General features: G+C 35.7%; 1 protein-coding gene across 1 annotated transcript; it reads left to right on the top strand.

Annotated features, from left to right (window-relative positions):
* Window positions 1-5,337: 5,337 nt before the first annotated feature.
* Window positions 5,338-22,114, top strand: LOC124431404 (histone-lysine N-methyltransferase trithorax). The gene is made up of 11 exons (XM_046979284.1): window positions 5,338-5,502; window positions 6,028-7,465; window positions 7,542-8,108; window positions 8,207-8,643; window positions 8,762-8,923; window positions 9,005-9,400; window positions 9,476-15,951; window positions 16,065-16,227; window positions 16,349-16,495; window positions 16,668-17,339; window positions 17,453-22,114. Exons 1-10 carry the CDS (start codon window positions 5,338-5,340, stop codon window positions 16,839-16,841), a joined length of 10,125 nt encoding a protein of 3,374 aa, XP_046835240.1. The 3' UTR covers window positions 16,842-17,339; window positions 17,453-22,114.
* The last annotated feature ends 109 nt before the right edge of the window (window positions 22,115-22,223 follow it).

The following is a 22,223-nucleotide window of genomic DNA, read 5'->3' as shown; positions in this document are numbered from 1 at the left end:
GAGAGAAAGGGACAGTCGGTCGTTCCGCTTCCTCGACTACCGTCCTTCGATCCGTATCTCTGTAGCGAAGTGCGTGTCACGCGCGCAGAGGGCCGCATATACGCAGCATGCACGTGCAAAGAGAGAGAGAAAGAGAGAGAGAGAGAGAGAGAGAGAGAGAGAGAAAGAGAGAGAGAGGATGAGTGAGGCCCCCTGTTTGGGGTGGCAGAGTGGGGGCATACGGACGCAGAGCCCGTTTGCACGCGCTACCGTCGTATCTACGCTTCGGTTTCGCTCGGAAACGCTCGCGTTCGGTTCGTTGGCACGCTATACCGACAGGCGTAGCCTTCTCGGAGGTTAGATGCGCGTGATAATGCGATCCACGGCAGCACGTTGTATTCTCTCTAGACAGGAGAGGGATGGGAAAAAGAAAGCTTGAGTGTGAGAGAGAAAGAAAGACTGACGAAGCTCGGTGGCTTCTTTCTTTTCTTCCCTCTCTCTTTCTCTCTCTCTCTCTCTATACCTCTTTCTCTCTCTCTCTCTCGTTTTCTTTCTCTCTCGTATAATACATACATACATATGTACATACATTCAACAATAAAGTAGGTATGGAAAATCCGCTCACAGTCGGCACCGATAGAATAGCGGGTGTGGTACGTGACTATGCGGGATAAAATGAGAAGGTCGAAAGAGAGACTGCGGTGAGAGAAAGAGGTGAAGAAGGAGGTAAAGAAGGGTAGAAGCTAGAGTGAGGAAGGAAGAAAAGGAGGTAGGAGAGCAAGAAGAGAACTGCTAGCGAAGCGAAGGAGAGAGAAAAAGAGAGAGAAAGAGAGAGAGAGAAACTACCATGAGAGAGGATGCGTTCGTTCCGTTATCGACCTGCAGCAGGGCGTGTCTCTCCCTCCGTTCGCCGCCGTCCGATCCGCTCTCTGTTCCCCCTCTTACCCTCCCCCTTCTCTCTCTTATTCGTTCGGTGCACGCGCACGGTGGTAGCGGGATCCAACCTTCCATCGCGCACTGTCCTCGCTCGCGAAGCAGAGCAAGAGAAACGAGTCTCGAAGTACTCGCGCTTCGAGAAGGAAACTCGAAACATTTTCCGTGGCCCGAGTTTCATCAGAGTCTCTATGTAGTATATAATAGGTATATGGCGATATTATGTGAACGACGAGTTCGAGCCTGTTAACGTTATATTCGAGTCTCTTTTCTAGTACAGCTAGGTAGCTCCCTTTTCTTTCTCTCTCTCTCTCTCTCTCTCTCTCTTTTCTCTGTCGTTTTCTTTTACTTTCTCATTGCGTACATGAGAGCCAACGAGCGTAGTAGTACGGTACGGTACGTACGTACGATCGACCGGCCTCATTGGGCGGAGACAGGAATGGGTGAGTGGGTGGGTGGTTGGTTGGTTGGTTTGCTTGCCTGCCTGCCTGCCTTTTGATGAGGACTCGACGAGAGAAAAAGAGAGAAAGAGTGCCGCCCATAACCAGCTTAAAGAAATGACTCACCCCGCGATTTTTGAGTGGCGCTATGCTTAACGGTAACATACAGTTACCGCGTTGTGCAGCATATTACATACCCCTAAAAAATGACTGATTTGCGAGATTCTTAAACGATCGTCATTTCATTACAATTTCGTTAGAATTAATCGTTTGAGAAAGACGAAAAAAGAAAAAGAGAAATTTCTTTGGATTCGAAACTCATACCTTCCCTCTCCCTCTCTCTCTCCCTTACTCTCTCTCTTTCTCTCTCCCTCTCTCTCTCTCTCTCTCTCTCACGCTCACAAAGTTGAGCTCTTATCACTGCTCTCTCACAGATCTTTCCGTATTATGCGATATTTACACACTCCTCGTCCCACCGATAACGGGTTCTCTCCTGAGAGAGAAATGCCAAGAATACGGGAACACTGTTCAAACAGGCGTGAACGTAGCGAGGAAGAGGAGGAGGAAAAGGAGAACGAGGAAGAAGAAGAAAATGCGATAAAGGTTAGGAGAGCTGAGAGCGATTCCTGAGATTTCCTACTCTTGATTTTGGAAAGCTTATTGTTAGATGAATGAACGGAACGTGGACGATCCGATAGGAGTCATTTTCCTTTTTTCTTTTTTATTCTTTTTCCATCATTTCTTTCTTTCTGTCTCTATTGTTTTCTTTTTTCCTCTTTGATCTTCTCGCAAAAAAAGAAAAAAACAGAAAGAGAGAGAGAAAGAGAGAGAAACATTTCCGCCGATCTCACGACTTTCTGTTTTTTTCGTCGCGAAGAGAGATCAGCAGCCTCTGATACGGGGCTTAGATGTAAACGCGATGATGAGAAATATTGTCCTTCCGTCCGCTGTGACGTGAGAAGAATCACTATTGTATTCTTTCTCTTGAATGCTTGAGAGTGGGAGAGAGAGAGAGAGAGAGAGCAAAGCGGAAGAAGAAGGAAGAAAAAGAAAGAAAAGAAGAAAGAGGATTTCATCTAAACGTACGAGTTCGGGTATTCGAAGCTCGATGGGCATAGGGAGGGTTGGGTTCGTTACTTCGTCGAATGCGTCTTCTTTTAGCTTCCTCCTAATTATCGTGCCTGGCATACCAACGGAGGAGAGACTGCCTTTCTGAGTTGCACGCATCGATGTGCGACACGGTGAACAAGGGCTGGAACAATCGTTGAAAGGGAAAGAGGGAAGGACCGAAGAAATCGATAAGAATACTCACCCTAAACCGAAATCAAGAAGAATGACGATGTCAAGGATGCTGAAATGTTATAAGCATAATCTATGTGTCTTATACAACGCTTCTAAACATGGTGTATTCATATACATGTTTCGTATACATACGTGTTATGCGTGCATGTGTGCACGCGCGCGTATGTGTGCCCATGTTGAAGCTATAAAAAGGCCCGATAATTACTTCGCTCGAGATTATTTGCCCTTGAATTATGAAGCAAAAAAAGTCCGCCGTTTATTATTACGAGCTAAGGTACAAATCGTAATAAAGTAATTAGAAGGAGAAGATGAAAAAAAAAAGAAAAAAAGAAAAAGAAAAAAGGTGCTTTAATCTTCCAACGTTTTCACTCCCACTTTTCCCGAGCATTGTTACCCGGTATCTACTTTCTCTTGTTGGAGGTACAAAGCTGATATCGAGATAAAAGAGAATATGCAACAAGCGATTTCTTTGAAACACGACTTTTAAACTAGTACGCATATATTGCATATACATACGTATATACGTACGTACGTGTACATATATTTATATATATATATATATATATATATATATATATATATGTATTCTTAACGGACGACGTTTCTACAGGATTATAGTAGATATATGTACTTCACATACGAGCTCTTGTACTTTAATAGCAAGAGGAATCATCAACAAGACCGTCCATTAAAGATAGCTGTATGTGTGTATGTGTGTGTATATCGTGTATAATATTTATCGCGTGGCAAAAAATTAGCTCGAATGGTCGCAGATAAGTGCGTTTATTGGTCCAGCACACGCCTCAAAAACGTCTCCATTTTCTTCCCTTCGTCCTTCCTCTATTAGTCTCTCTGTCTGTCCCTCTCTCTCTCTCTGTCTCTCTGTTTGTCTGTCTCTTTCTCTCTCTCTCTCTTCCCCTCCCTCTCTCCACCTTTCTTTCTCTCTCTTCCCCTCTCTTCCCGCCTCTCTCCATTTCTCTTTCTTATTCTCGGTTAGACCGAGGTATATTAAATTCTTTCGTAAACTAACGAGAGTAGAAGGTACGAAGAGACGTTATAAAAGAATGATTCTTTTTTCTTATATCCAGACAAGATATGGATAATAGAGATACTCAGCAAATATAAAGAACAAGTGGCTATTTTTTTTTCGTTAGATTTCTATCTATTTATCTTCCTCTCCTCCCCTCCTCTCTCTCTATTTCTCTCTCTCTCTCTTTTCTCTCACGCTTTTTCTAATACACGTATATCTAGCGTACGCATGGACATGATATGTAAGAGAAGTTATTAATCCGTAAAAGTGTTCGTGATCTTGGCGCGTCTCCTCTCTTACTCTCTTTTTCCCTACCCCCTCTCTGCCTCTCTCCCTCCCTCTCTCTCTCTCTCTCTCTCTTTCTTATGTACGTCGAACGGTGCAGCCGTTCGAGTCCCATGCGTCTTATTATTCTTCTAGGATCGCACGCTCTGATCTATACTATTAAAAAACGCGAGTCAATGCACCGGTACAAGGAGAGCATGCAATGCAAAAGAACGAAAATGTAAGGATAGATCTTCTAACTCTATTACATCCTTCTAGCCGACTAGCTGACCAATTTCAACGAATACGATCGATACCAAACCCGGCCAACCGTTTCAAGTGAAATGATCGAGACAGATAAACGTTTTTGTCATCGTTCAACTAACCGAATGATCATCCTTTCTAGGGCCAATTTTTTTTTCTTTTTATTTTTCTTTTCATAATAAATATTTTCGCAAAATTCTTGAAATTCGATCATTCGATCATTCGAAAACTATCAATTCGATATTATTTTACTTAATATTCGATATATCGATGATTAACACCATCATGAAAAAATATGAATAACCTTAGGAAGTGTAAATACATTTTTGTTTTTGTTCAATTTATTAATGGATAGGATATATATGTATGTGTGCATGTATGTATGTATGATGTATGCTGTATGTATGTGTGTATGTATGTATGTATGAATATATATATACATACATGATGGTTTAAACAGTATTTAATCTATGGTTATGCCGAAGAAAAATATTATTTTGTTGAATATTAAACATTCGTCAACTTCTTTCACGATTATTTCATATGAATACGTTCAACATTTTTTGCTTTTTGAATTAATTACGTAGAGTGCTTGAACGTCGTTGATACTTCGCGTTTACGGTAGGCGGCGCTGACAGTGGATTATATGAGAGTTCACCCTACAATGAGGCGTCGTACTCTCTCTCTTTCCAATATCATCTAGGGTTCTTTGTAGTAACGTTGATACGAAATTCTTAAAGTTGATTACTAACAACAATCACGTAAACGTTGAACAATGAATAAATTCAACGATAAGCGTTGATCGATATCAAATGAATTGTAAATTCTAGAAAGTTTTCGTTCTTTCAGGTTGTTTCTCCGTTCATGATTTGACAGTTCACAGAGGACGTTAAACAGGGCATATTTCATCTTAGTATTAGTAAGTTTTGGTTTGACAGTACGCGCGTATTTCGCGGTCATTGACGAATTCGTCCGAATGTAACCGATGATAGACGAAGGTTGCAAGTTTCGTGTGTGTTAAATATTCGTTGGTGTTCGGTTGAGGCACCTCGGCTGGGCAAAATCACGTAAAATGGAAACAGAATTTCGTTGTGAGGTTGAGGTTGATCGTTGAAAAGTGTGAACATGGGAAGGTCCAAGTTTCCGGGGAAGCCGCCGAAAACGGTGACCAGGAAACGGATAAAAGTTCTCGGTCAGCCCGAGACTGTCCAAAACGATTCGGTAACCGTCGCCGAGAACATCTACTACGGACTTTCCCTGTTCAACGAAACATTTGGTGACAACGAGAAGGTAAATTTACAGTTCGAACTTGTTCACGATATATTGTGAACCTCGTATTATCGTTACCGATCATAGAATTTATCGTATTTGACACTTACCATCGCGTTCGCATCGTGAGCGTCCTATGAAACGCATACGGCGTTTATTTGATCGTCGGAAAAATGCCAAGATTCGACTGTGTAATGAAGGTTAATGTTTTAGAAAGGAGTTACGGCCTCGAAATGGTAGAGTGTTTGTCGCGTTCACTGATATATTGCTATGGTAGAAAGTGTCAATGACTCTGTAAAAGATTCTTCATCCATACAGATCACAAATTGTGTTGCACCTTTAAAGTAACTCCCAAAATTTTATCTATGTTATGTTATAATTTCAAAATAATCTTTCTTTTTATATAATATATTTACTCAATGTCAAAATACATAATTTATCTTAATGTAGTATTTTGTTGTATGTACAGTCGATGACTTTGTTAATTTCTTGTACGACTGAATATTATATTTTACTTTTTCGTTGAAAGTATAATTGTTTTTGCAGGAACATCCGCCATTCCATGGTTTTAGCACTAAAGAGGCTAATCTTTCTGTGTCTTACATAAAAACACAGCAACATGGTACCGAAACTACAAATAATAAAGCTCCTTCCGTTAAGGTTAAAAATCATGTTTTACAATCTAGCTCTAATAAAGATATTACGAATGTCAAAAATTCTTCCATGGATATGGAAAATAATATAGAAAAATTGTACGATACTAATTCTGAATCAAATGAAAATGTTAAAAAAGATCTAACTACGTCGGATTGTAAAAGGAGTTCAAAAATTAATAGACCCAAAACCAGAAGAAATTGTAATAATATCAAATTTTCAAATTTTATGAAAACTCCAGTATTGAAGTCAGTGAATGCTATTCTAGATCAACACCAACGTACTAGACAACTGCGCAATAGTACTGCTAAGAGATTGTTACAAAGAGCAAAATCTAATAGCAGCAATGTACGTAATGCTATAGTACAGTCTGGTGATAAATCCAATACTGTAAGAAAATTTATATTACCTATACGCAGTGCACATTCGTCAAGAGTTATAAAACCTAATAAACGATTCATAGAAGAATTAGAAGATATTTCTGGTACAGAGCATAATGAAAATGATATTAATGTACATGTTAAAAAAGCTAGATTTGCTGTAAACAAATTGAACAATCAAGAATCAAAGTCAAAAGAGGAAACTGTTAATTTATTACATACAAAATTAAAAGTTGAGGAGATAAAAAATAAGAGTAAAAGAATAGTTCAGCGTACAACTTCAAATAACCAAATTACAAGTCAACCAGCGAAAAATTCTACAAAGTTCTCAGATTCAAGGCAAGATATACAAGTATCTAAATCCATAGTAAAAGAAGCGAAGAAAAACAATAACACATCCTCTAAGATAAAACTAACAAATAACTTATCTAATGAATCGGATGTTAAGCAAGATAGCTCAGAGAATACAAGTGGAACTGTACAGAGCCCTAAGTCAACCATTTCCAGAAACAATAAACAGACATCTGTTCCTACAAAAGTTCTTCCTGATATCAATGTTCCAAATTATGAGTCTTCCAGAGTTCAAACAAGATCAGGAACTCAGTGTGAAGTATTCCACGATACAAATAGTCCAAATAATGCACAAGATAATACAAAATTAACAGAAAATAATAGTACAGAAGAACAATGTTGTCTAAACAAAGATGACAAAACAGTTGAGAGTAATTCAGATAACTTTGATACAGAAAGTACTTTATCTGAAAGTGGAAGTGATCACAGTAATCACACAGAAGATGAACAATCTGAATGGTCGGGAATAAAATTGAATGGAGGAAAGGTTATTTTAAGAAAAGCAAGATTAAAATTAGATAATAAATGTGTGGGTGGAACAGAAGGACCATTTTCTGTAACAAGTACTAATACTAATTCCAATGGAAGCACAAACCTAGGTATTTAAAGATTATTATTACATTATTAATAAGGTATATATACACTTTTATGTATTGTCTGTTTTTTTATCTACAGGGTTGACAGGAACTATAAAATGTGGTGTTTGTGGTGCAGTACGCTTTTATAGATTTGTCAAACAAGCACGGAAATTTGGAATACACAGTTGTGAATCTTGTCGTAAATTTATTAGTAAAATGATTAAACGACAAGCTTGTGCTAAATCGACAAATAGTCCTCTTCCTTTCCTCCAGTGTCACAAAGGCGATGGATTATGTCTTGTACCACCTGTTGTTAGAAGTCATCAATGGAATCTCATGCGCTGTGTTTATAAGGCTAGATGTCCAGCTTGTTGGTTAAAAATGTGTCTCAAGTGTTATAATATACCTGCTACGTTGAGATCTGGTTTGAATTCCATGTTACCACCTATGATGCGAGATCCCTTAAGTACATCACCATTATTAGGTCAAGATGAAAGTGATTGTCAAGGTCAAAAATCGCCACCATCCAAAATAAGCTGGCCAGCGGAAGATAGTCTGGAAAAGAACTTATTCAAGTCTGCGATGAGTTGGAAGAATATCGAATTAGGCCAAAAAACTGCTTATCAGGGTACAGGTGGTTTTCTTTATACAAAACTTGAGAAATGTAAGGATATGAATTTTTTAATGTTTCAAATAATTAATTACGTTCTTTAAATCTATATTATGAAACTTCAAATTCACTTATAAACTTATTAATTGCAGTTGATGCTATAATGAGTACATCGCCAAATAAAAAAAGAAGAAAGCACAATCGAATTAAAGTACGGAAGAAAATCAAAAACCCTATACTTCCTTCGCCACAGATAAATCACCGTCCACAACCTCTTAGGCAGAAACTCGAATTGAAAGGACCAAGAGTAAAGCATGTTTGTCGAAGTGCAAGCGTGGCTCTTGGACAACCAATAGCAACTTTTCCTTCTTTGGATAGTAAAGAGGAATCTGAAAATAATAGCCATAATCCAAAGGCAGTTACGAAACAAACTAATGTGGTTGATAAGAAAAATGATAATTCAAAAGAAAAAGAAATCTGCAAGGATAGCGATGAGAATAATCATAATACAAATGTTAATACTGTACAACAATCCTATTCGAAAAAGGGAAAATCACAGCAAAATATGCCCATGTCTAATCTTTCAATGGTAAATAGATATTAAGTCTAGATTCTTAAGTTTACTATTTAAAAAACTTTACAATTATTAAAATTATAGCTACAATTATTAAAATACATGTATTAAAATAAAATATTTTAATTTACAGATTTCAAAAACTAATCTTGACACATCACACACAGTATCTATAGACTTCTGGGAGCAATATGATCCTACAGAAGTTGGGGCAAAAGGCTTTGCTCTCATTGGTTCAGAATTATTTCACGTTCCTGCTATTTGTTTCCTTTGCGGGAGTGCTGGGAAAGAAGCGGTATGTATGAAAAATTCAAGCGATATGTGTTATTTAATGTGTAATATATTGCAATGTTTTTTATGTATTAATTTTTTCCAGCTGATTTACTGTCAATGTTGTTGCGAACCATACCACGCTTTTTGTTTGGAACCCAGTGAATGGAATATTTGTTCACAACCAAATTGGTGCTGTCCAAGGTGTACGATATGTCAATCCTGCCATTTAAGATTTGGTCCAAAATTATCTTGTATTCGTTGTCGTCAGTCATTTCATCACACATGTCTTTTAAAATCTGGCATCAGTTCTAGACTTTATAGTCCAGATAGACCTTATGTGTGTCAAAGTTGCATCAAGTGTAAAAGTTGTGGTAGCGAGGGTGTAAACGTTCACGTAGGCAATTTACCTTTATGTTCTATGTGCTTTAAATTGAGACAACAAGGAAACTATTGTCCATTATGTCAAAAATGTTACAATGAAAATGATTTTGATACTAAAGTAAGTATTAGAAAAAATAATTTATCGTGCTTTGTTCGCTAGTTAAATTATATATAATTATAAATATATTTCCAGATGATGGAGTGTAGTGAATGTTCTTGCTGGGTTCACGCTCGTTGCGAAGGTCTCTCGGATGAAAAATATCAGATTCTTAGTTATCTTCCAGATTCCATCGAATTTACCTGTCAACAATGTTCTGACAATCCAAATTCTGTTTGGAGAAATGCTGTTGAAGCAGAACTTAAAGCTGGACTCATTGGTGTAATTAAATCTTTGAGTAAGAATCGAAAAGCTTGTGCTGCGTTGAAGTGGAGTCCTAAAAAAGAATGTTTCTGTAAGTCAATTTCAACTGCAAAGAAAATAGATCTTCCCGAAGAGAAAACTGAAGTAAATGGCATAAACAGTAAAGATATTACCACGTCGGATGAATCTGATGATTTAACTGGAAACGGAGAACATAATTCGGTCTCCAGTTTGAAATCTGACTTATCAAACAAATCTGAATTGGAGGAACAATCAACGGAAGGATCAACGAGAAAAGGCTTACGTCGTCTTCGACAAAAGTTTCACTTGAAAGAATGTACTGTGAGGGTAAAAAATTGTATCCCTAAAGATACACTGGAGGTTGATAAAAAAGATGCAATTCGTAATCAGGAATCCACTAACGAGAAATTAGGTGAAGTTTCAGACTGTCATTGTGCGGAACAACAAATTATTATGAGACCATCGCCCACGCTAATGACTGTTAAACAAAAAGTTAATAATAACGAATATAAATCATTGATCCAATTTCATGCAGATATGGAGCACGTAATTAATCGTACTGATATTAAAGATTTGATGGATGCATATCACGAAACTTTACAAGAAGTATTTCCATGGTTTGTACCGAAATATTCTAAAACTGACCATAAGACTGGTGGTGCACCCACTTCAACTATAAATGCTGATGAAAATAATGATTCGTCGATACCGAAGTCCGACGATTCTATTGTAGACACGAACAAAGAAGAAATAATAAAAGGTTCCAAAGGTGTAGCAGCAAAACCATTGAATTTATATAACGCTAATCAAGAAGATAGCAGGTCATGCTGTTTGTGTAAAGGATTAGGTGATGGTCAAGAAACGAAGGAAGGTAGACTTCTATATTGTGGCCAAAATGAATGGGTCCATGCAAATTGTGCATTATGGTCGAACGAAGTATTTGAAGAAATTGATGGTTCCCTGCAGAACGTTCACAGTGCTATTTCAAGAGGACGTTTGATCCGTTGCAGTGAATGTGGTAAAAAAGGAGCGAGCATAGGATGCTGTGCAAAAAATTGTAACAACACTTTCCATTATCCCTGTGCAAGAAACATTGGTCTTGCTTTTAATGATGACAAAACAGTATTTTGCTTTTTGCATTTAAACAACTCGACGCATAAACCGCTACATAATGAAGCTGATTTTAGTTTGAAGAGGCCAGTATATGTGGAACTTGATCGTAAGAAGAAAAAATATGTAGAACCAAATAAAGTCAAAGTGATGATCGGCTCGTTAATAATTGATTGCTTAGGTACGATAGTACCAGAATTTTCTGATACAGTTGAAAAAATAATACCTTGCGATTATAAGTGTTCACGGCTATACTGGTCCACTGTAAATCCATTTAAAATTGTAAGATATTATATTAGAACGTACGTGCAAGTATTCGTGCCAGAAGTATCGGCTAATTTAGAAAATAACATTACCATTGATCATTCCAAAGAGCAAAGGAAGGAAGATCTGTCAACAGATAAACATAAAGTTGAATATTTAGTTGTAAAACAAACTTTGGATGCATTATTGGATACTGTATGTAGTAAAGAAGTTGATGAAAATTTAGCTGAGCAAAATAATACAGATTTGTTACCTCCCGAATTGGAAGAAGCTATTTTTGAGGATTTACCCCATGATTTATTGGATGGAATTTCCATGCAAGATATTTTTCCGAAAATGACAATTGAGGACTTTTTAACTATGGATCTGAAAAATGACGGTACTTTCACGAACGATTTATTTAAAGATGATATGTTATCTTCCGAAGTAGCGGAATCATCTAAGCCAGTAGAAAGTAAAATCTCAAAAATGGATCCCTCCTTATTAGAATTAGGAGCACATAATGATCTGTGGGTACATTTAGAAACAAAGACTTCTGTTCAAGATTTTATGGATGATTTATTCAATTCTAAAAGTCAAAAGCGTGGTGGTAGAGAATTAAAACGTTCAAAATCAGAAGTAATATCAAATAATTCACTAATAGTAGGAGGCCCAAGACATCATCAGAGATCTTGCAGTCTTACTTGGAGTTGCAAGTTGGATAATACTTATGGTCCTAGTATAAAAAGAAGAAAATTACCTAGAAACACAGCAGGAAAATCTACTGAAACAAGTGTAATGGTACTTGATGCTCAAAATGAACATACGTCTATGATTCATGAATTACGAATTCCTGAAAGTATAATGGTTACTGTTGGTAGAGCTAATACTCCTAATATTATATCTGATTCAGTACGTGAAATAAAATATTGTATTGAGGATTCAAATGGCATTAATCGTCACGTATTGCCTTCAAGAGACGATGGTAAAGAACATAAAAGACTCTTTTGGCACACAAGACAACAGCCTCGTATATTACAAGTGGATGGTTCTGCTGATCCAAGTAGCGCTAGCGAATGTAGTTCTCCTGAATATAATATAGAGGAAAAAACATCTTTGGAAAGATCTGAACACTTATCCATTCCTCAATTAGATGGTATTAACGATGAATCTTCATGTGATGATAACGAATGGATCTTATCTAAGGAAAAAGATTTAAATTTATTTATACACCCTTCAAATGTACAGCATTCACGAAGGATTTTCGGTCTTCTCAGGTCACATTTATCCCACAATGATACGCGAAAAGAAAATGACAAAGATAATTTCTCTCATATTTCAAAATCGATGCAGCATAAATCGAATTTTTTCAAAGGAAAAGATCTCAAATTAAATTTACAAATTCCACAATTAGATGGAGCAGATGATGTTTCTAGCGACGACGAATGTACATCTCCTAAACATGCCGAGAATGAAATAACCAATGTCATTCCACATTATGATCCTCCGATCGATCACACTGAAAAACCTGTAACTTGTGAAAGATGTCGTTGCACATATAGAACACAAGATAGTTATAATAGACATCTAATTAACTGTGATATTATGATTACAAGCGATAGTGATTCTGAAATTATGGATAATAAGTTAGCATCTCCAGATTCTAGATTTTCTCCAAATATTGGATCAGTATCTCCACAATTTATAACTCTTTCTCCATCAGAAGGACATACACTTTCATCGGAATATACTGAAATACAAGCTACATCGCCTATAGAAGCCTCTGTACCATCACCCCATCCTGGAATCCAAATAGAACCAATTGCTCAAGCAATTATTACACCACAATTACACACTCGTGCTACCGTGGAAACTGTTCATCAAACAGTATTAACGTCTAATGATATGATTGTGCAGACTCAATACACTAGAACGACAGCGACATTACCAAATGCCACAGTATTACCTCAAGAAAGTACTGTTCAGATAACAGAAATAACAGATCCTCCATCGATCTCCAATGATTCTTGTATTACACAAACTTTGGTAAATATGCCAATAAGTTCTCCAGATAGTACAAGTTCTCAAAGTGTTCCAAGTCCACAAGTATCGCCAACATTTTCATCTACTGGTGTACAAACTGCAACAAATGACGCATCATTAACAAATATTCAAATATCAAGAGTAACAAAATCAAAATCACCTCGTGCTGCTAGACCTCGTGCAAAAAACATCAAATCGCATGTTATGAAGAATTCCATGCAGTCGCATAGCGGGCCTACTAGACTTCAGCCAATGCAAACTAGTACTCCTGTAATTCAATTACAACAGGCTCAAAGGCCTAATGGCCCAACAGTAATCTTGCAACAAGTTCCTTCGCCAAGCATTATGTCTGCATATGTTGAAACTTTACAACAGCAATCTGGACAAAATTTGCAGTATATAACTGCTATCAGTGGTCAACATGAAACAGGATTCAAACCACAGTTTATAACAACTAATCAGTTAGTTCCAGGTACATACATACAAACGCCATCTGATAATTTACTAGCGTTACAAAATGGAGGAATATCAATATTACCAAGTGTACAAATTGCACAGACCCAACCAACAGTTTTGGGAACTATTATACAACAGCAACCAAGTGCAATACAATGTGGTGTAATATCATCGGAACAGTTGTTATTGAGTTCTACTCCGACATTAGAAATGTTTACAGATTCAACAGGAAGTATGTTTGTTTCTAATCAGCCCATGTATTATGGTTTAGAAACAATAGTGAGCAATACTGTAATGTCTTCGAGTCAATTCATGACTGGAGCAGTACCCCAAGTCTTAGCGAGCAGTTATCAAACAACAACGCAAGTTTTTCAGGCTTCTAAGCTTATGGAACCTATTGTAGACGTTCAATCTGTTTCTGGAGTACCAACTGTAACAGCAGTTGAAGCAGTACAGAGCATACCAGGTGTACCTAATGTAACAGGCTTACCTACTGTGCCGAGTGTACCTACAGTACCTGCTGTACCCAGCATACCTAGTGTATCTAGTGTACCTAGTGTACCTAGTATACCCACTGTACCCAGTGTACTGAGTGCACCTACTGCACCTAGCGTAGCTACTGTACCTAATATACCTAGTGTACCAAATGTACCAAATGTACAAGCCATGGGGAATGTACCAAGCGTATCGGCAGTAACTGGTGTACCTGGTGGTTATGTCGTGGTCAGTCAACATACACCAGTAGTAGACACGGTCGTAACGCCACAGATCAATATTCCCACTACCATCGAACAAAATTTTGCTTCGATCGCATGTAATTCTATATCACCGTCACCCTGTAGGACAGTAGTAGAAACACTTGCAGATCAAGTGCAGATACCAGATGTATGTTCATCCGAAACTTCTATTACGATTACACCAAGAATAACATCACCTCCTAAACCCTTACAACAGACAATGCCAACTATTCCAAGAGTTGCAGTACGTCCAAGTCCAGCTTCACATCCAGGCATACAATTGAATTGTGGATCATGGAAGATTACTGAACAAAAAGAAACAACTTCTTTCGATACAGAACAAATTATTAGTAACAGTGTTAGACCATATTTTGATTCGAAACATGTATCAGAAAATACCAGCATGATAAAGGCTAGCATATCATCTAAAATACTGCCCTTACCTAATCATTGCATAACACAAAGGAATATAATTGTAAATAAGTTGAATCATGATGTAAATAATGTGCATAATAGTTATAGCAGTAATGTATCAAATTCTAACGGTATCAACGTAAGCACGAGTAGTAATCCAGTTGTAACTAGTTGTAATGTCCAAAATAAAATAACAATGTCTATGAGCAATGTACCGACAAGCAGACCCATGAATAGGGTCTTGCCAATGCAGGCTGTTACACCGAAACAAGATATTATTAAACCTGTAGAAAAAGAAGAAATTGTTATGGAAGAACCAACTAAACCTATTATAAAGTCACCCATTGAGCTAACAAATGCAGAATCTAAGAGACAGATCATTGAAAGCATTGTTCCGATGAAAAAATCTGAAAACGAAGTTAACAATATAACGGAAACACGAAAATTGAATACAGAAACTGTGGAAAAAGTTAAGGACAATCTTAAACTGGAACTCGATAAAGAAAAATTGCATAGCACATCCTTGAAGATCGTATTGCAAAAGCAATTACAAGATGGTTCCTACAAGATTAGGCACAATATGAAAGCAATAACGCAAAATAAAAAATCCCCGCAAGTAACATCAGTGGAGATATTACCGACAAAGCAGGTACCGCAAATAACGTCCTTACAACTTTTACCGATTAAAACGTTTACGTTAAAAACGAATAAGATAGAAGAAAAAGTGAAGAATATAGATAACAAAGTGAATGTATTGAAGAAAAGTCCTCCAGTTGCTGTAAAAAAACCTAGAATAATTACAAAGTCGATGAAACTTCCTCAGAAAGAAACTTCAAATCCACAAGTGCAGAAAAGTTGTTCGAAAGGGCCAAGTCTAATGTATGAAATCAAATCTCAAGATGGGTTTACGCATACTGCATCTTCGATGTCCGAAGTGTGGGATATGGTTTTCCAAGCTGTGCAAAATGCTCGAAAGGCTCATAATTTGCCTCCTTTACCGCATAATCCTCTTTCTGAAAATCTTGGGTTAGAAAATAATGCGACAGTATATCTAGTCGAGCAGTTACCAGGTGTCAATAGATGCACTAAATATAAACCCAAATTTCATAACTTGACACCAACAATATCCAGTGAAACGGATAATGATCTTCTAGCAGCATGTGATAATGGTGCAGCTCGTGCGGAGCCATTTAAAGCTAGAAAAGTGCACGATATGTTCAGTTGGTTGGCATCAAGGCATAGACAGCAACCAAAAATGATTGCTATCTCAGAAGCAGAATCAAGGTAATATTTACAATTTTGCTCAATTTTATTTATATAAAATTCGCCATAACTCCATATATATGTATAATTTTTTAAAGATATACACATATAAATATATATTTTATATTTTATAGACGAGTAACGAGCACGAATTTACCGATGGCAATGCGCTTTAGGATACTTAAAGAAACATCAAAAGAATCTGTTGGAGTGTACCATTCACACATACACGGAAGAGGTCTTTTTTGTTTAAGAGACATAGAAGCTGGAGAGATGGTCATTGAGTATGCTGGAGAGGTAAATGAATATAAAGAATCATTTTGTATATAACATGCTATATATATATATACATGCACACACGAATTTTGTCATATAAATCATACATATTAAATACATGACATTAAAATAATTCATTTAGGTAATTCGTGCATCCTTGACGGACAAACGAGAAAAATACTATGACAGTAAAAATATCGGATGTTACATGTTCAAAATCGACGATCATCTAGTTGTTGATGCTACAATGAAAGGAAATGCAGCGAGATTCATCAATCACTCGTGCGAGGTATATATTTTTATCTCATTTCTATGAATCAAGATAATTTATATAAATAAGAATGCATAGTTTTATTTAATTAAAAATTGAATTTAACTTGCATGCTTTAAAGTATATAGAATAGAGAGGGGGGGGAAGGAGGAGAAAGAGAGAGAGATACATTTTCAAATTTATGTTACAGCCAAATTGTTATTCAAGAGTGGTAGACATCCTAGGTAAAAAACATATTTTAATCTTTGCACTCCGACGCATCGTTCAAGGAGAAGAGTTAACGTACGACTACAAATTTCCATTTGAGGATATCAAGATACCATGTACCTGTGGTTCTCGCAGGTGTCGCAAATATCTCAACTGAGACTGCGTATAAAAATTTCGCAAACAAACATCCATGAAACAGATAGAAAGAGAGAAAGATAAAGATAAAAAGAGAAAGAAAGAGAAATATGTGCTATAATTACGCGCGCTTTGAATATAGGATTCATTTTATTGAAGATTATTCATTTGAACATCAAACTATTTTCAGAGATAGCAGCTTTTTATTACTACAAAAAGAAAGTAGATACGCGCTAAGAGATTGATTAGAAGGCCAGCTACAGAGCGTGAAAAAATGGCGTTTATGACAATGTTACTTTAGACAGCTACGTTTGGTAGTTGATTTAAGGACTATACTTATAGCAATAAATGATTCAACGTGTCCCGCTTTCATACCTAAAGGGTCTTGCGTGTTGGAAAACGCTTGAGACTCTTGAAAGTGTTATATTATTCACGCCTGTGCTTTTCTGCACGATTTAGGCTTTACATTGTCTATTATTGAGGCTTAAGTGTACAAGTTGTCGTACACTTTACACTAAATGTAAGTCTTCTTTATCATCATTTTATCGTTTTACGTGTGTTTTTATTACACAGATTTCTGAATGTGATTATACCGATTATTCAAGTATGTAACATTTTTCGATTTTCCTCTAGAATGAATCGGACCAAGCTAAAAAGATAGTATATCATCGATGTACTGTTTGTAGGAGATGCACCATACATTTTTTAACAGCACGACGTACATGACAATTCGAACTTGTTTCCCGAATCAAGAAAGAGATGCGATTAATATATTCGTGTATTATACAGTAACTACGAGAAGAGGATTGAGGGTAATTTAACAAAGAATTTTAAAACGACTGTTTTTTAGCAGCTGGCAAATAATCGCTACAAATTGAAATTTAAATGCATATTAAAATAGCGTGAGCGACGTTATCTTTTTCTTTTTTTTTTTGCTTTGTTTTTAATTTTGTTAAACTTTTTTTTTCTTTTGTAAATTTCAATTTAGTGTACAGTGTATGATTAACTTTATGACCTCCCGTGTCTGTTGTAGGGCCGGATTTCAAATATTCTCTTGTAAATTATGTAATTGTAGAGTAGATATCATCTTGATGTAAGTAAAAAAAAAAGAATCACAAGCCGTTTTAAATGAAATTAGGATCGTAATTATTAAGGAGAGAGAGATACAGAATGGCAAGATAAGACAGTCCCTATCATGGGATACTGTTTGGAGATGTACCTACTTTGGCAGACATTGATAATTGATACTTTTAAGTCTTTCTAATAGTCGAAGAAAGACACGATGATGGAATCTCGTTTTACGAGCTATATTACAGTTTAAATTGCTTCTTTATCATAAGAAAAAAAAACTATTATCATACGCGCAATATCATTTCGATGTCTTTTCTGCAGAGTTTGAAATAACGCATTTACATGTGTTGTGCTTCCACCTTTTCAACGATATACATATATATTATAAATCCTATTGGTTTATTTTGTGATATATCGATGAACGCAAAGCTAAGATAAATAAGCAGGTAGAAGCAACTTTATTTTACAGAAGCTTAATAGAAGTATTATGATATTTCTAGAATATTTTATAGTAACTTCTAATAGGAAAGTGATTTTACTCACTCAATCAAAGCTTATCCGAACACACAAAACATACATACACACACACGCACACACACACACATACACATATATATATATATATATAAATATATATACATACATATAATAATTATGTTCGCAATGTATGTACACGATCACGGTGGTTCTTTAATAAGTATTTCTAGAGTACGTCTAGCAAATGTTTCTGCAATGTTTTCCCATAATGGGAAAAAAAAGAAGGAGAAAAGAAAGAAAGAAGAAGAAAAAGAGAAAAAATGATAAATGTGTAGCGTCCTTCATGGGAACGTATTTCATATTTTACGGACACTCCGTAGAGTCACTTCTTATATCGCGAAACGCAATTTTGCCTTACCTTTAACGTACCTACGCTTTAACCCGGTGATACATTTAGATACGTCCCAATTACTCGGATTCAAGCTTTGAGAATCGCAAATGCATTATTATAATGCATCCATTGTGCGTAAAAGAAAGTATTTTAGTGTGCGATCAATCAATTTCTGCCGAGGTGTGGTATTCCCTTATATTTGGTGCTCTCATGGACACCGTTAAGTGCACTTTTTCATGAAAAAAATGGCCTAGAGTAAGAGATATAATAGGATGCAGTGGAAGTGTTTGATAATAAATAATAAGAAATGCGTTATATGATGAATACCGATCGCGAATTATTTAATGAAGTAATATAAAGGATAAATGAAACGGCAGGAGCATTATTACAATCGAACGAATAATGCCAGCCGCGTTAACATTCTAATCGGCCTGGTTTGGTACAAAATGTGTATGCTGAGTTGTAAAAAGTTGATAAAAACAAGGTAAAAATGAGAACTTGTTCTGGTCACGAGAAATTGCCATTTCTTTTTTATTATTTTTTTTTCTTTTTTTTTTTTTTTTTTTTCTTTTTATTTTATTTTGTTTTAGATATTCTGAATTTTTTTAATATTGTAATTACCGATAATTAAATAATTATTATTGGGAGATGACGAATATTGTTAATATAATGATAATTAATTTTAATCTGTAAAGAAAAGGTAATACGCCATAAGGAAGGTACATTACTTGAAAATATAATAGCAATGTTAGATATTTTATTGATATTTATTGATTACGCGCTGGAGTGGTTCTAAGGGGGGTGGGGCGGGGAGATTAACGGGAGAGGGTGGGAGGGGATGGGAAGGGAGGGAGGGAAGAAAGAAAGAAAGAAAGAAAGAAAGAAAGAAAGAAAGAAAGGGGCGAAAAGTAAAAATAACGAAAATATGGAAAATAAACTAATGTCGTGAGATTTTCGAAACGGTGCACATGATGGAATAGGAACTAGCATTCAACGGATCAATCATTTTACAGGACAAGGAAGATGCGTTTCTCGTTCGAGTAAAGCCTCATTAATCGTTTCTTAAAAATCGTAAACAAAATTAATATATGCGGTATTTTGAAGTACGAGAGCGCAGAGAGTTTATAAATAAATAAAGCGTACTTCAAAATTCCTCCTTTTGTGCGTCGCTCTACCCACGGTGATCGTTATAAAATGGACTATGTACTGTCTGGTTATATGGCTACGCATAGATATATAGTCATGTACGAAACATGCTGTATTTTCCAATTATTTTTTTATTTACAATATTTCGTAAGATATATATGCTCCGAAAAGGAAATGAAAACAAAGTAGTTTTAACGGTTGTGCGTCTTTGAATATGAAAAAGAAACAACAACAACAAGAAGAAAAAAAAACATCATTTTCCTTTACCCCCCGGTGAATTTGATTTATTTACATACATATCTTTTTTCATAATACACATACTCTGTAATTTTTTAAACTGCTCCTATGTATTTTCTAATCTGTTAGCAGAGTATAGACGTGCTTCTTTAGTATTACATTTATGCTCTCGTTATTATCATTACTATTAATTAATTACCATTACTTATAATTCTATGGATAAAAAGCATAATACATCACCGAGTCACCGAACCTTAGGCACACAAAATGTCGTTCTATTTTTTTATTGTTTTAATATTTTGTTCTTTTTCCCTATACCTATCTGGGCGGGCGGCAAATTTGAAATATATACTGTTCAAATTGTATCGAAGAAAGATATGCAAAATTGTGATTGTAAATTTATTGCGTTTTATTATTACTCGACGTTGCCGACTTTTGCCCATTTTTGTACTTTTATTTATTTATATTTTATTTCATTTTTTTCTGCTTTCCTTCTTCAAACAAATTCGGGAAACGTCACATCGAGCTCTCTTTTACAAATAGGAGCTTTCTCTCTTCGCATCTTTTCTGTTAAATGTACCTCTAAGGAATATTTAAGAGACTAAGGAATTCAAATCGAAATATAAAACGCTTCTTGTAAAAAAGAAAAAAAAAACTATATAATTATTCTAACGTTTAAACGAATTGTAGAAATTTGAACGTCGTACTTGTTTAAGAGAGAGAGAGAGAGAGAGAGAGAGAGAGAGAGAGAGAGAGAGAGAGAGAGAGAGAGAGAGAGTGAGAGTGAGTAAATAGAGAGAACGAGAGAGTGAGTAGATAGAGAGAGAGAGAGAGAGAGAGAGAGAGAGAGAGAGAGAGAGAGAGAGAGAGAGAGAGCAGAATAATATTAAGGACGAACTGAAGGTGGAACGAAAGGAAAATTGAAAAAAAAATTGTCTGTGATTATCAGTCATAATAATCTTTAGGTCAACATATTTTTTAGAGGATATTTTTTAGAAAATTACAAAATTTATGATATACCCCTATTATTGATACGATATTCGATCGGACATGCTACGCATAACTATTAAAGTGAAAATTGAACTGTAAAAGTTGCTAACTGTTTAATAGAGTTATGGACTAGTTGAGATATCGATGGCTGTTGTAAAATATTCAGTGTTTGGACAAATAATTATTGAAAACTATTTATAGCTACTAATTATCGAGGTATAATGATACTATTATTATATCGCATGTTGTGTAGTAGCATTTTTATCCCTTCGTGCGTTTATCATACATTTATTATTCACGGAGAAATATATTAAGGAATCGCAGAACAAAAAAAAAAGGAAAGAAAGAACAAAATCGATCACGTCGTATGTAGACTCGCGAAATATCGATATTCGCAAAAAAGGAAAAGAAAAAAATTAAAGTAAAAAAAAAAAGAGGAAAAGAAAAAAAAACAAAACGAGATACAAATTCGAACGAAGAGAGCCTATGGGAAAGCGAGGCGCACGTGACACATCCTTCATCTGCGTATTATAAATCTTTTTTATTATTATTATTATGATTATGATTATTATTATGATTATGATTATTATTATTATTATTATTATTATTATTATTATTATTATTATTATTATTATAATTATGATTATTATTATGACTATTATTATTATAAATCCATCTACTCGCCGCAGAAAAGAAAGAAAGAAAAAAAAAATGAAATAAAAATAAAACTAAAACCTATGAAATAATCGTAAATAATCTCTACATTTTAACCAGGAACGCTATGCCGCGCAAAATGCGCGCATACGCTCATAGCCGCTTTTGTCACGACACACATACACACCGCGCTCGCGCTAGCGCGCGCACGCACACGTCAAAAAAAGAAGAAGAAGAAGAAGAACATACAGACACGTTTTGTAAAAACTAAATGTTTTGTTAGTATTATATCATAAGAAATTAAGGAAATAAAAGCGCAAAACTTGAAATCTCCTACCGTTTTCTATCCGCGTGTATCAAACAACGATAATAATAGTAATAATAATAATTATAAAGAAGAAAAAGAAAACAGAAAGAAAAAAACCACCCGGTGACGTA

This window comes from Vespa crabro, chromosome 21, assembly GCF_910589235.1.
Source record: "Vespa crabro chromosome 21, iyVesCrab1.2, whole genome shotgun sequence".
Lineage (NCBI taxonomy): Eukaryota > Metazoa > Arthropoda > Insecta > Hymenoptera > Vespidae > Vespa > Vespa crabro.
This window is presented reverse-complemented; position numbering and strand designations above follow the sequence as displayed.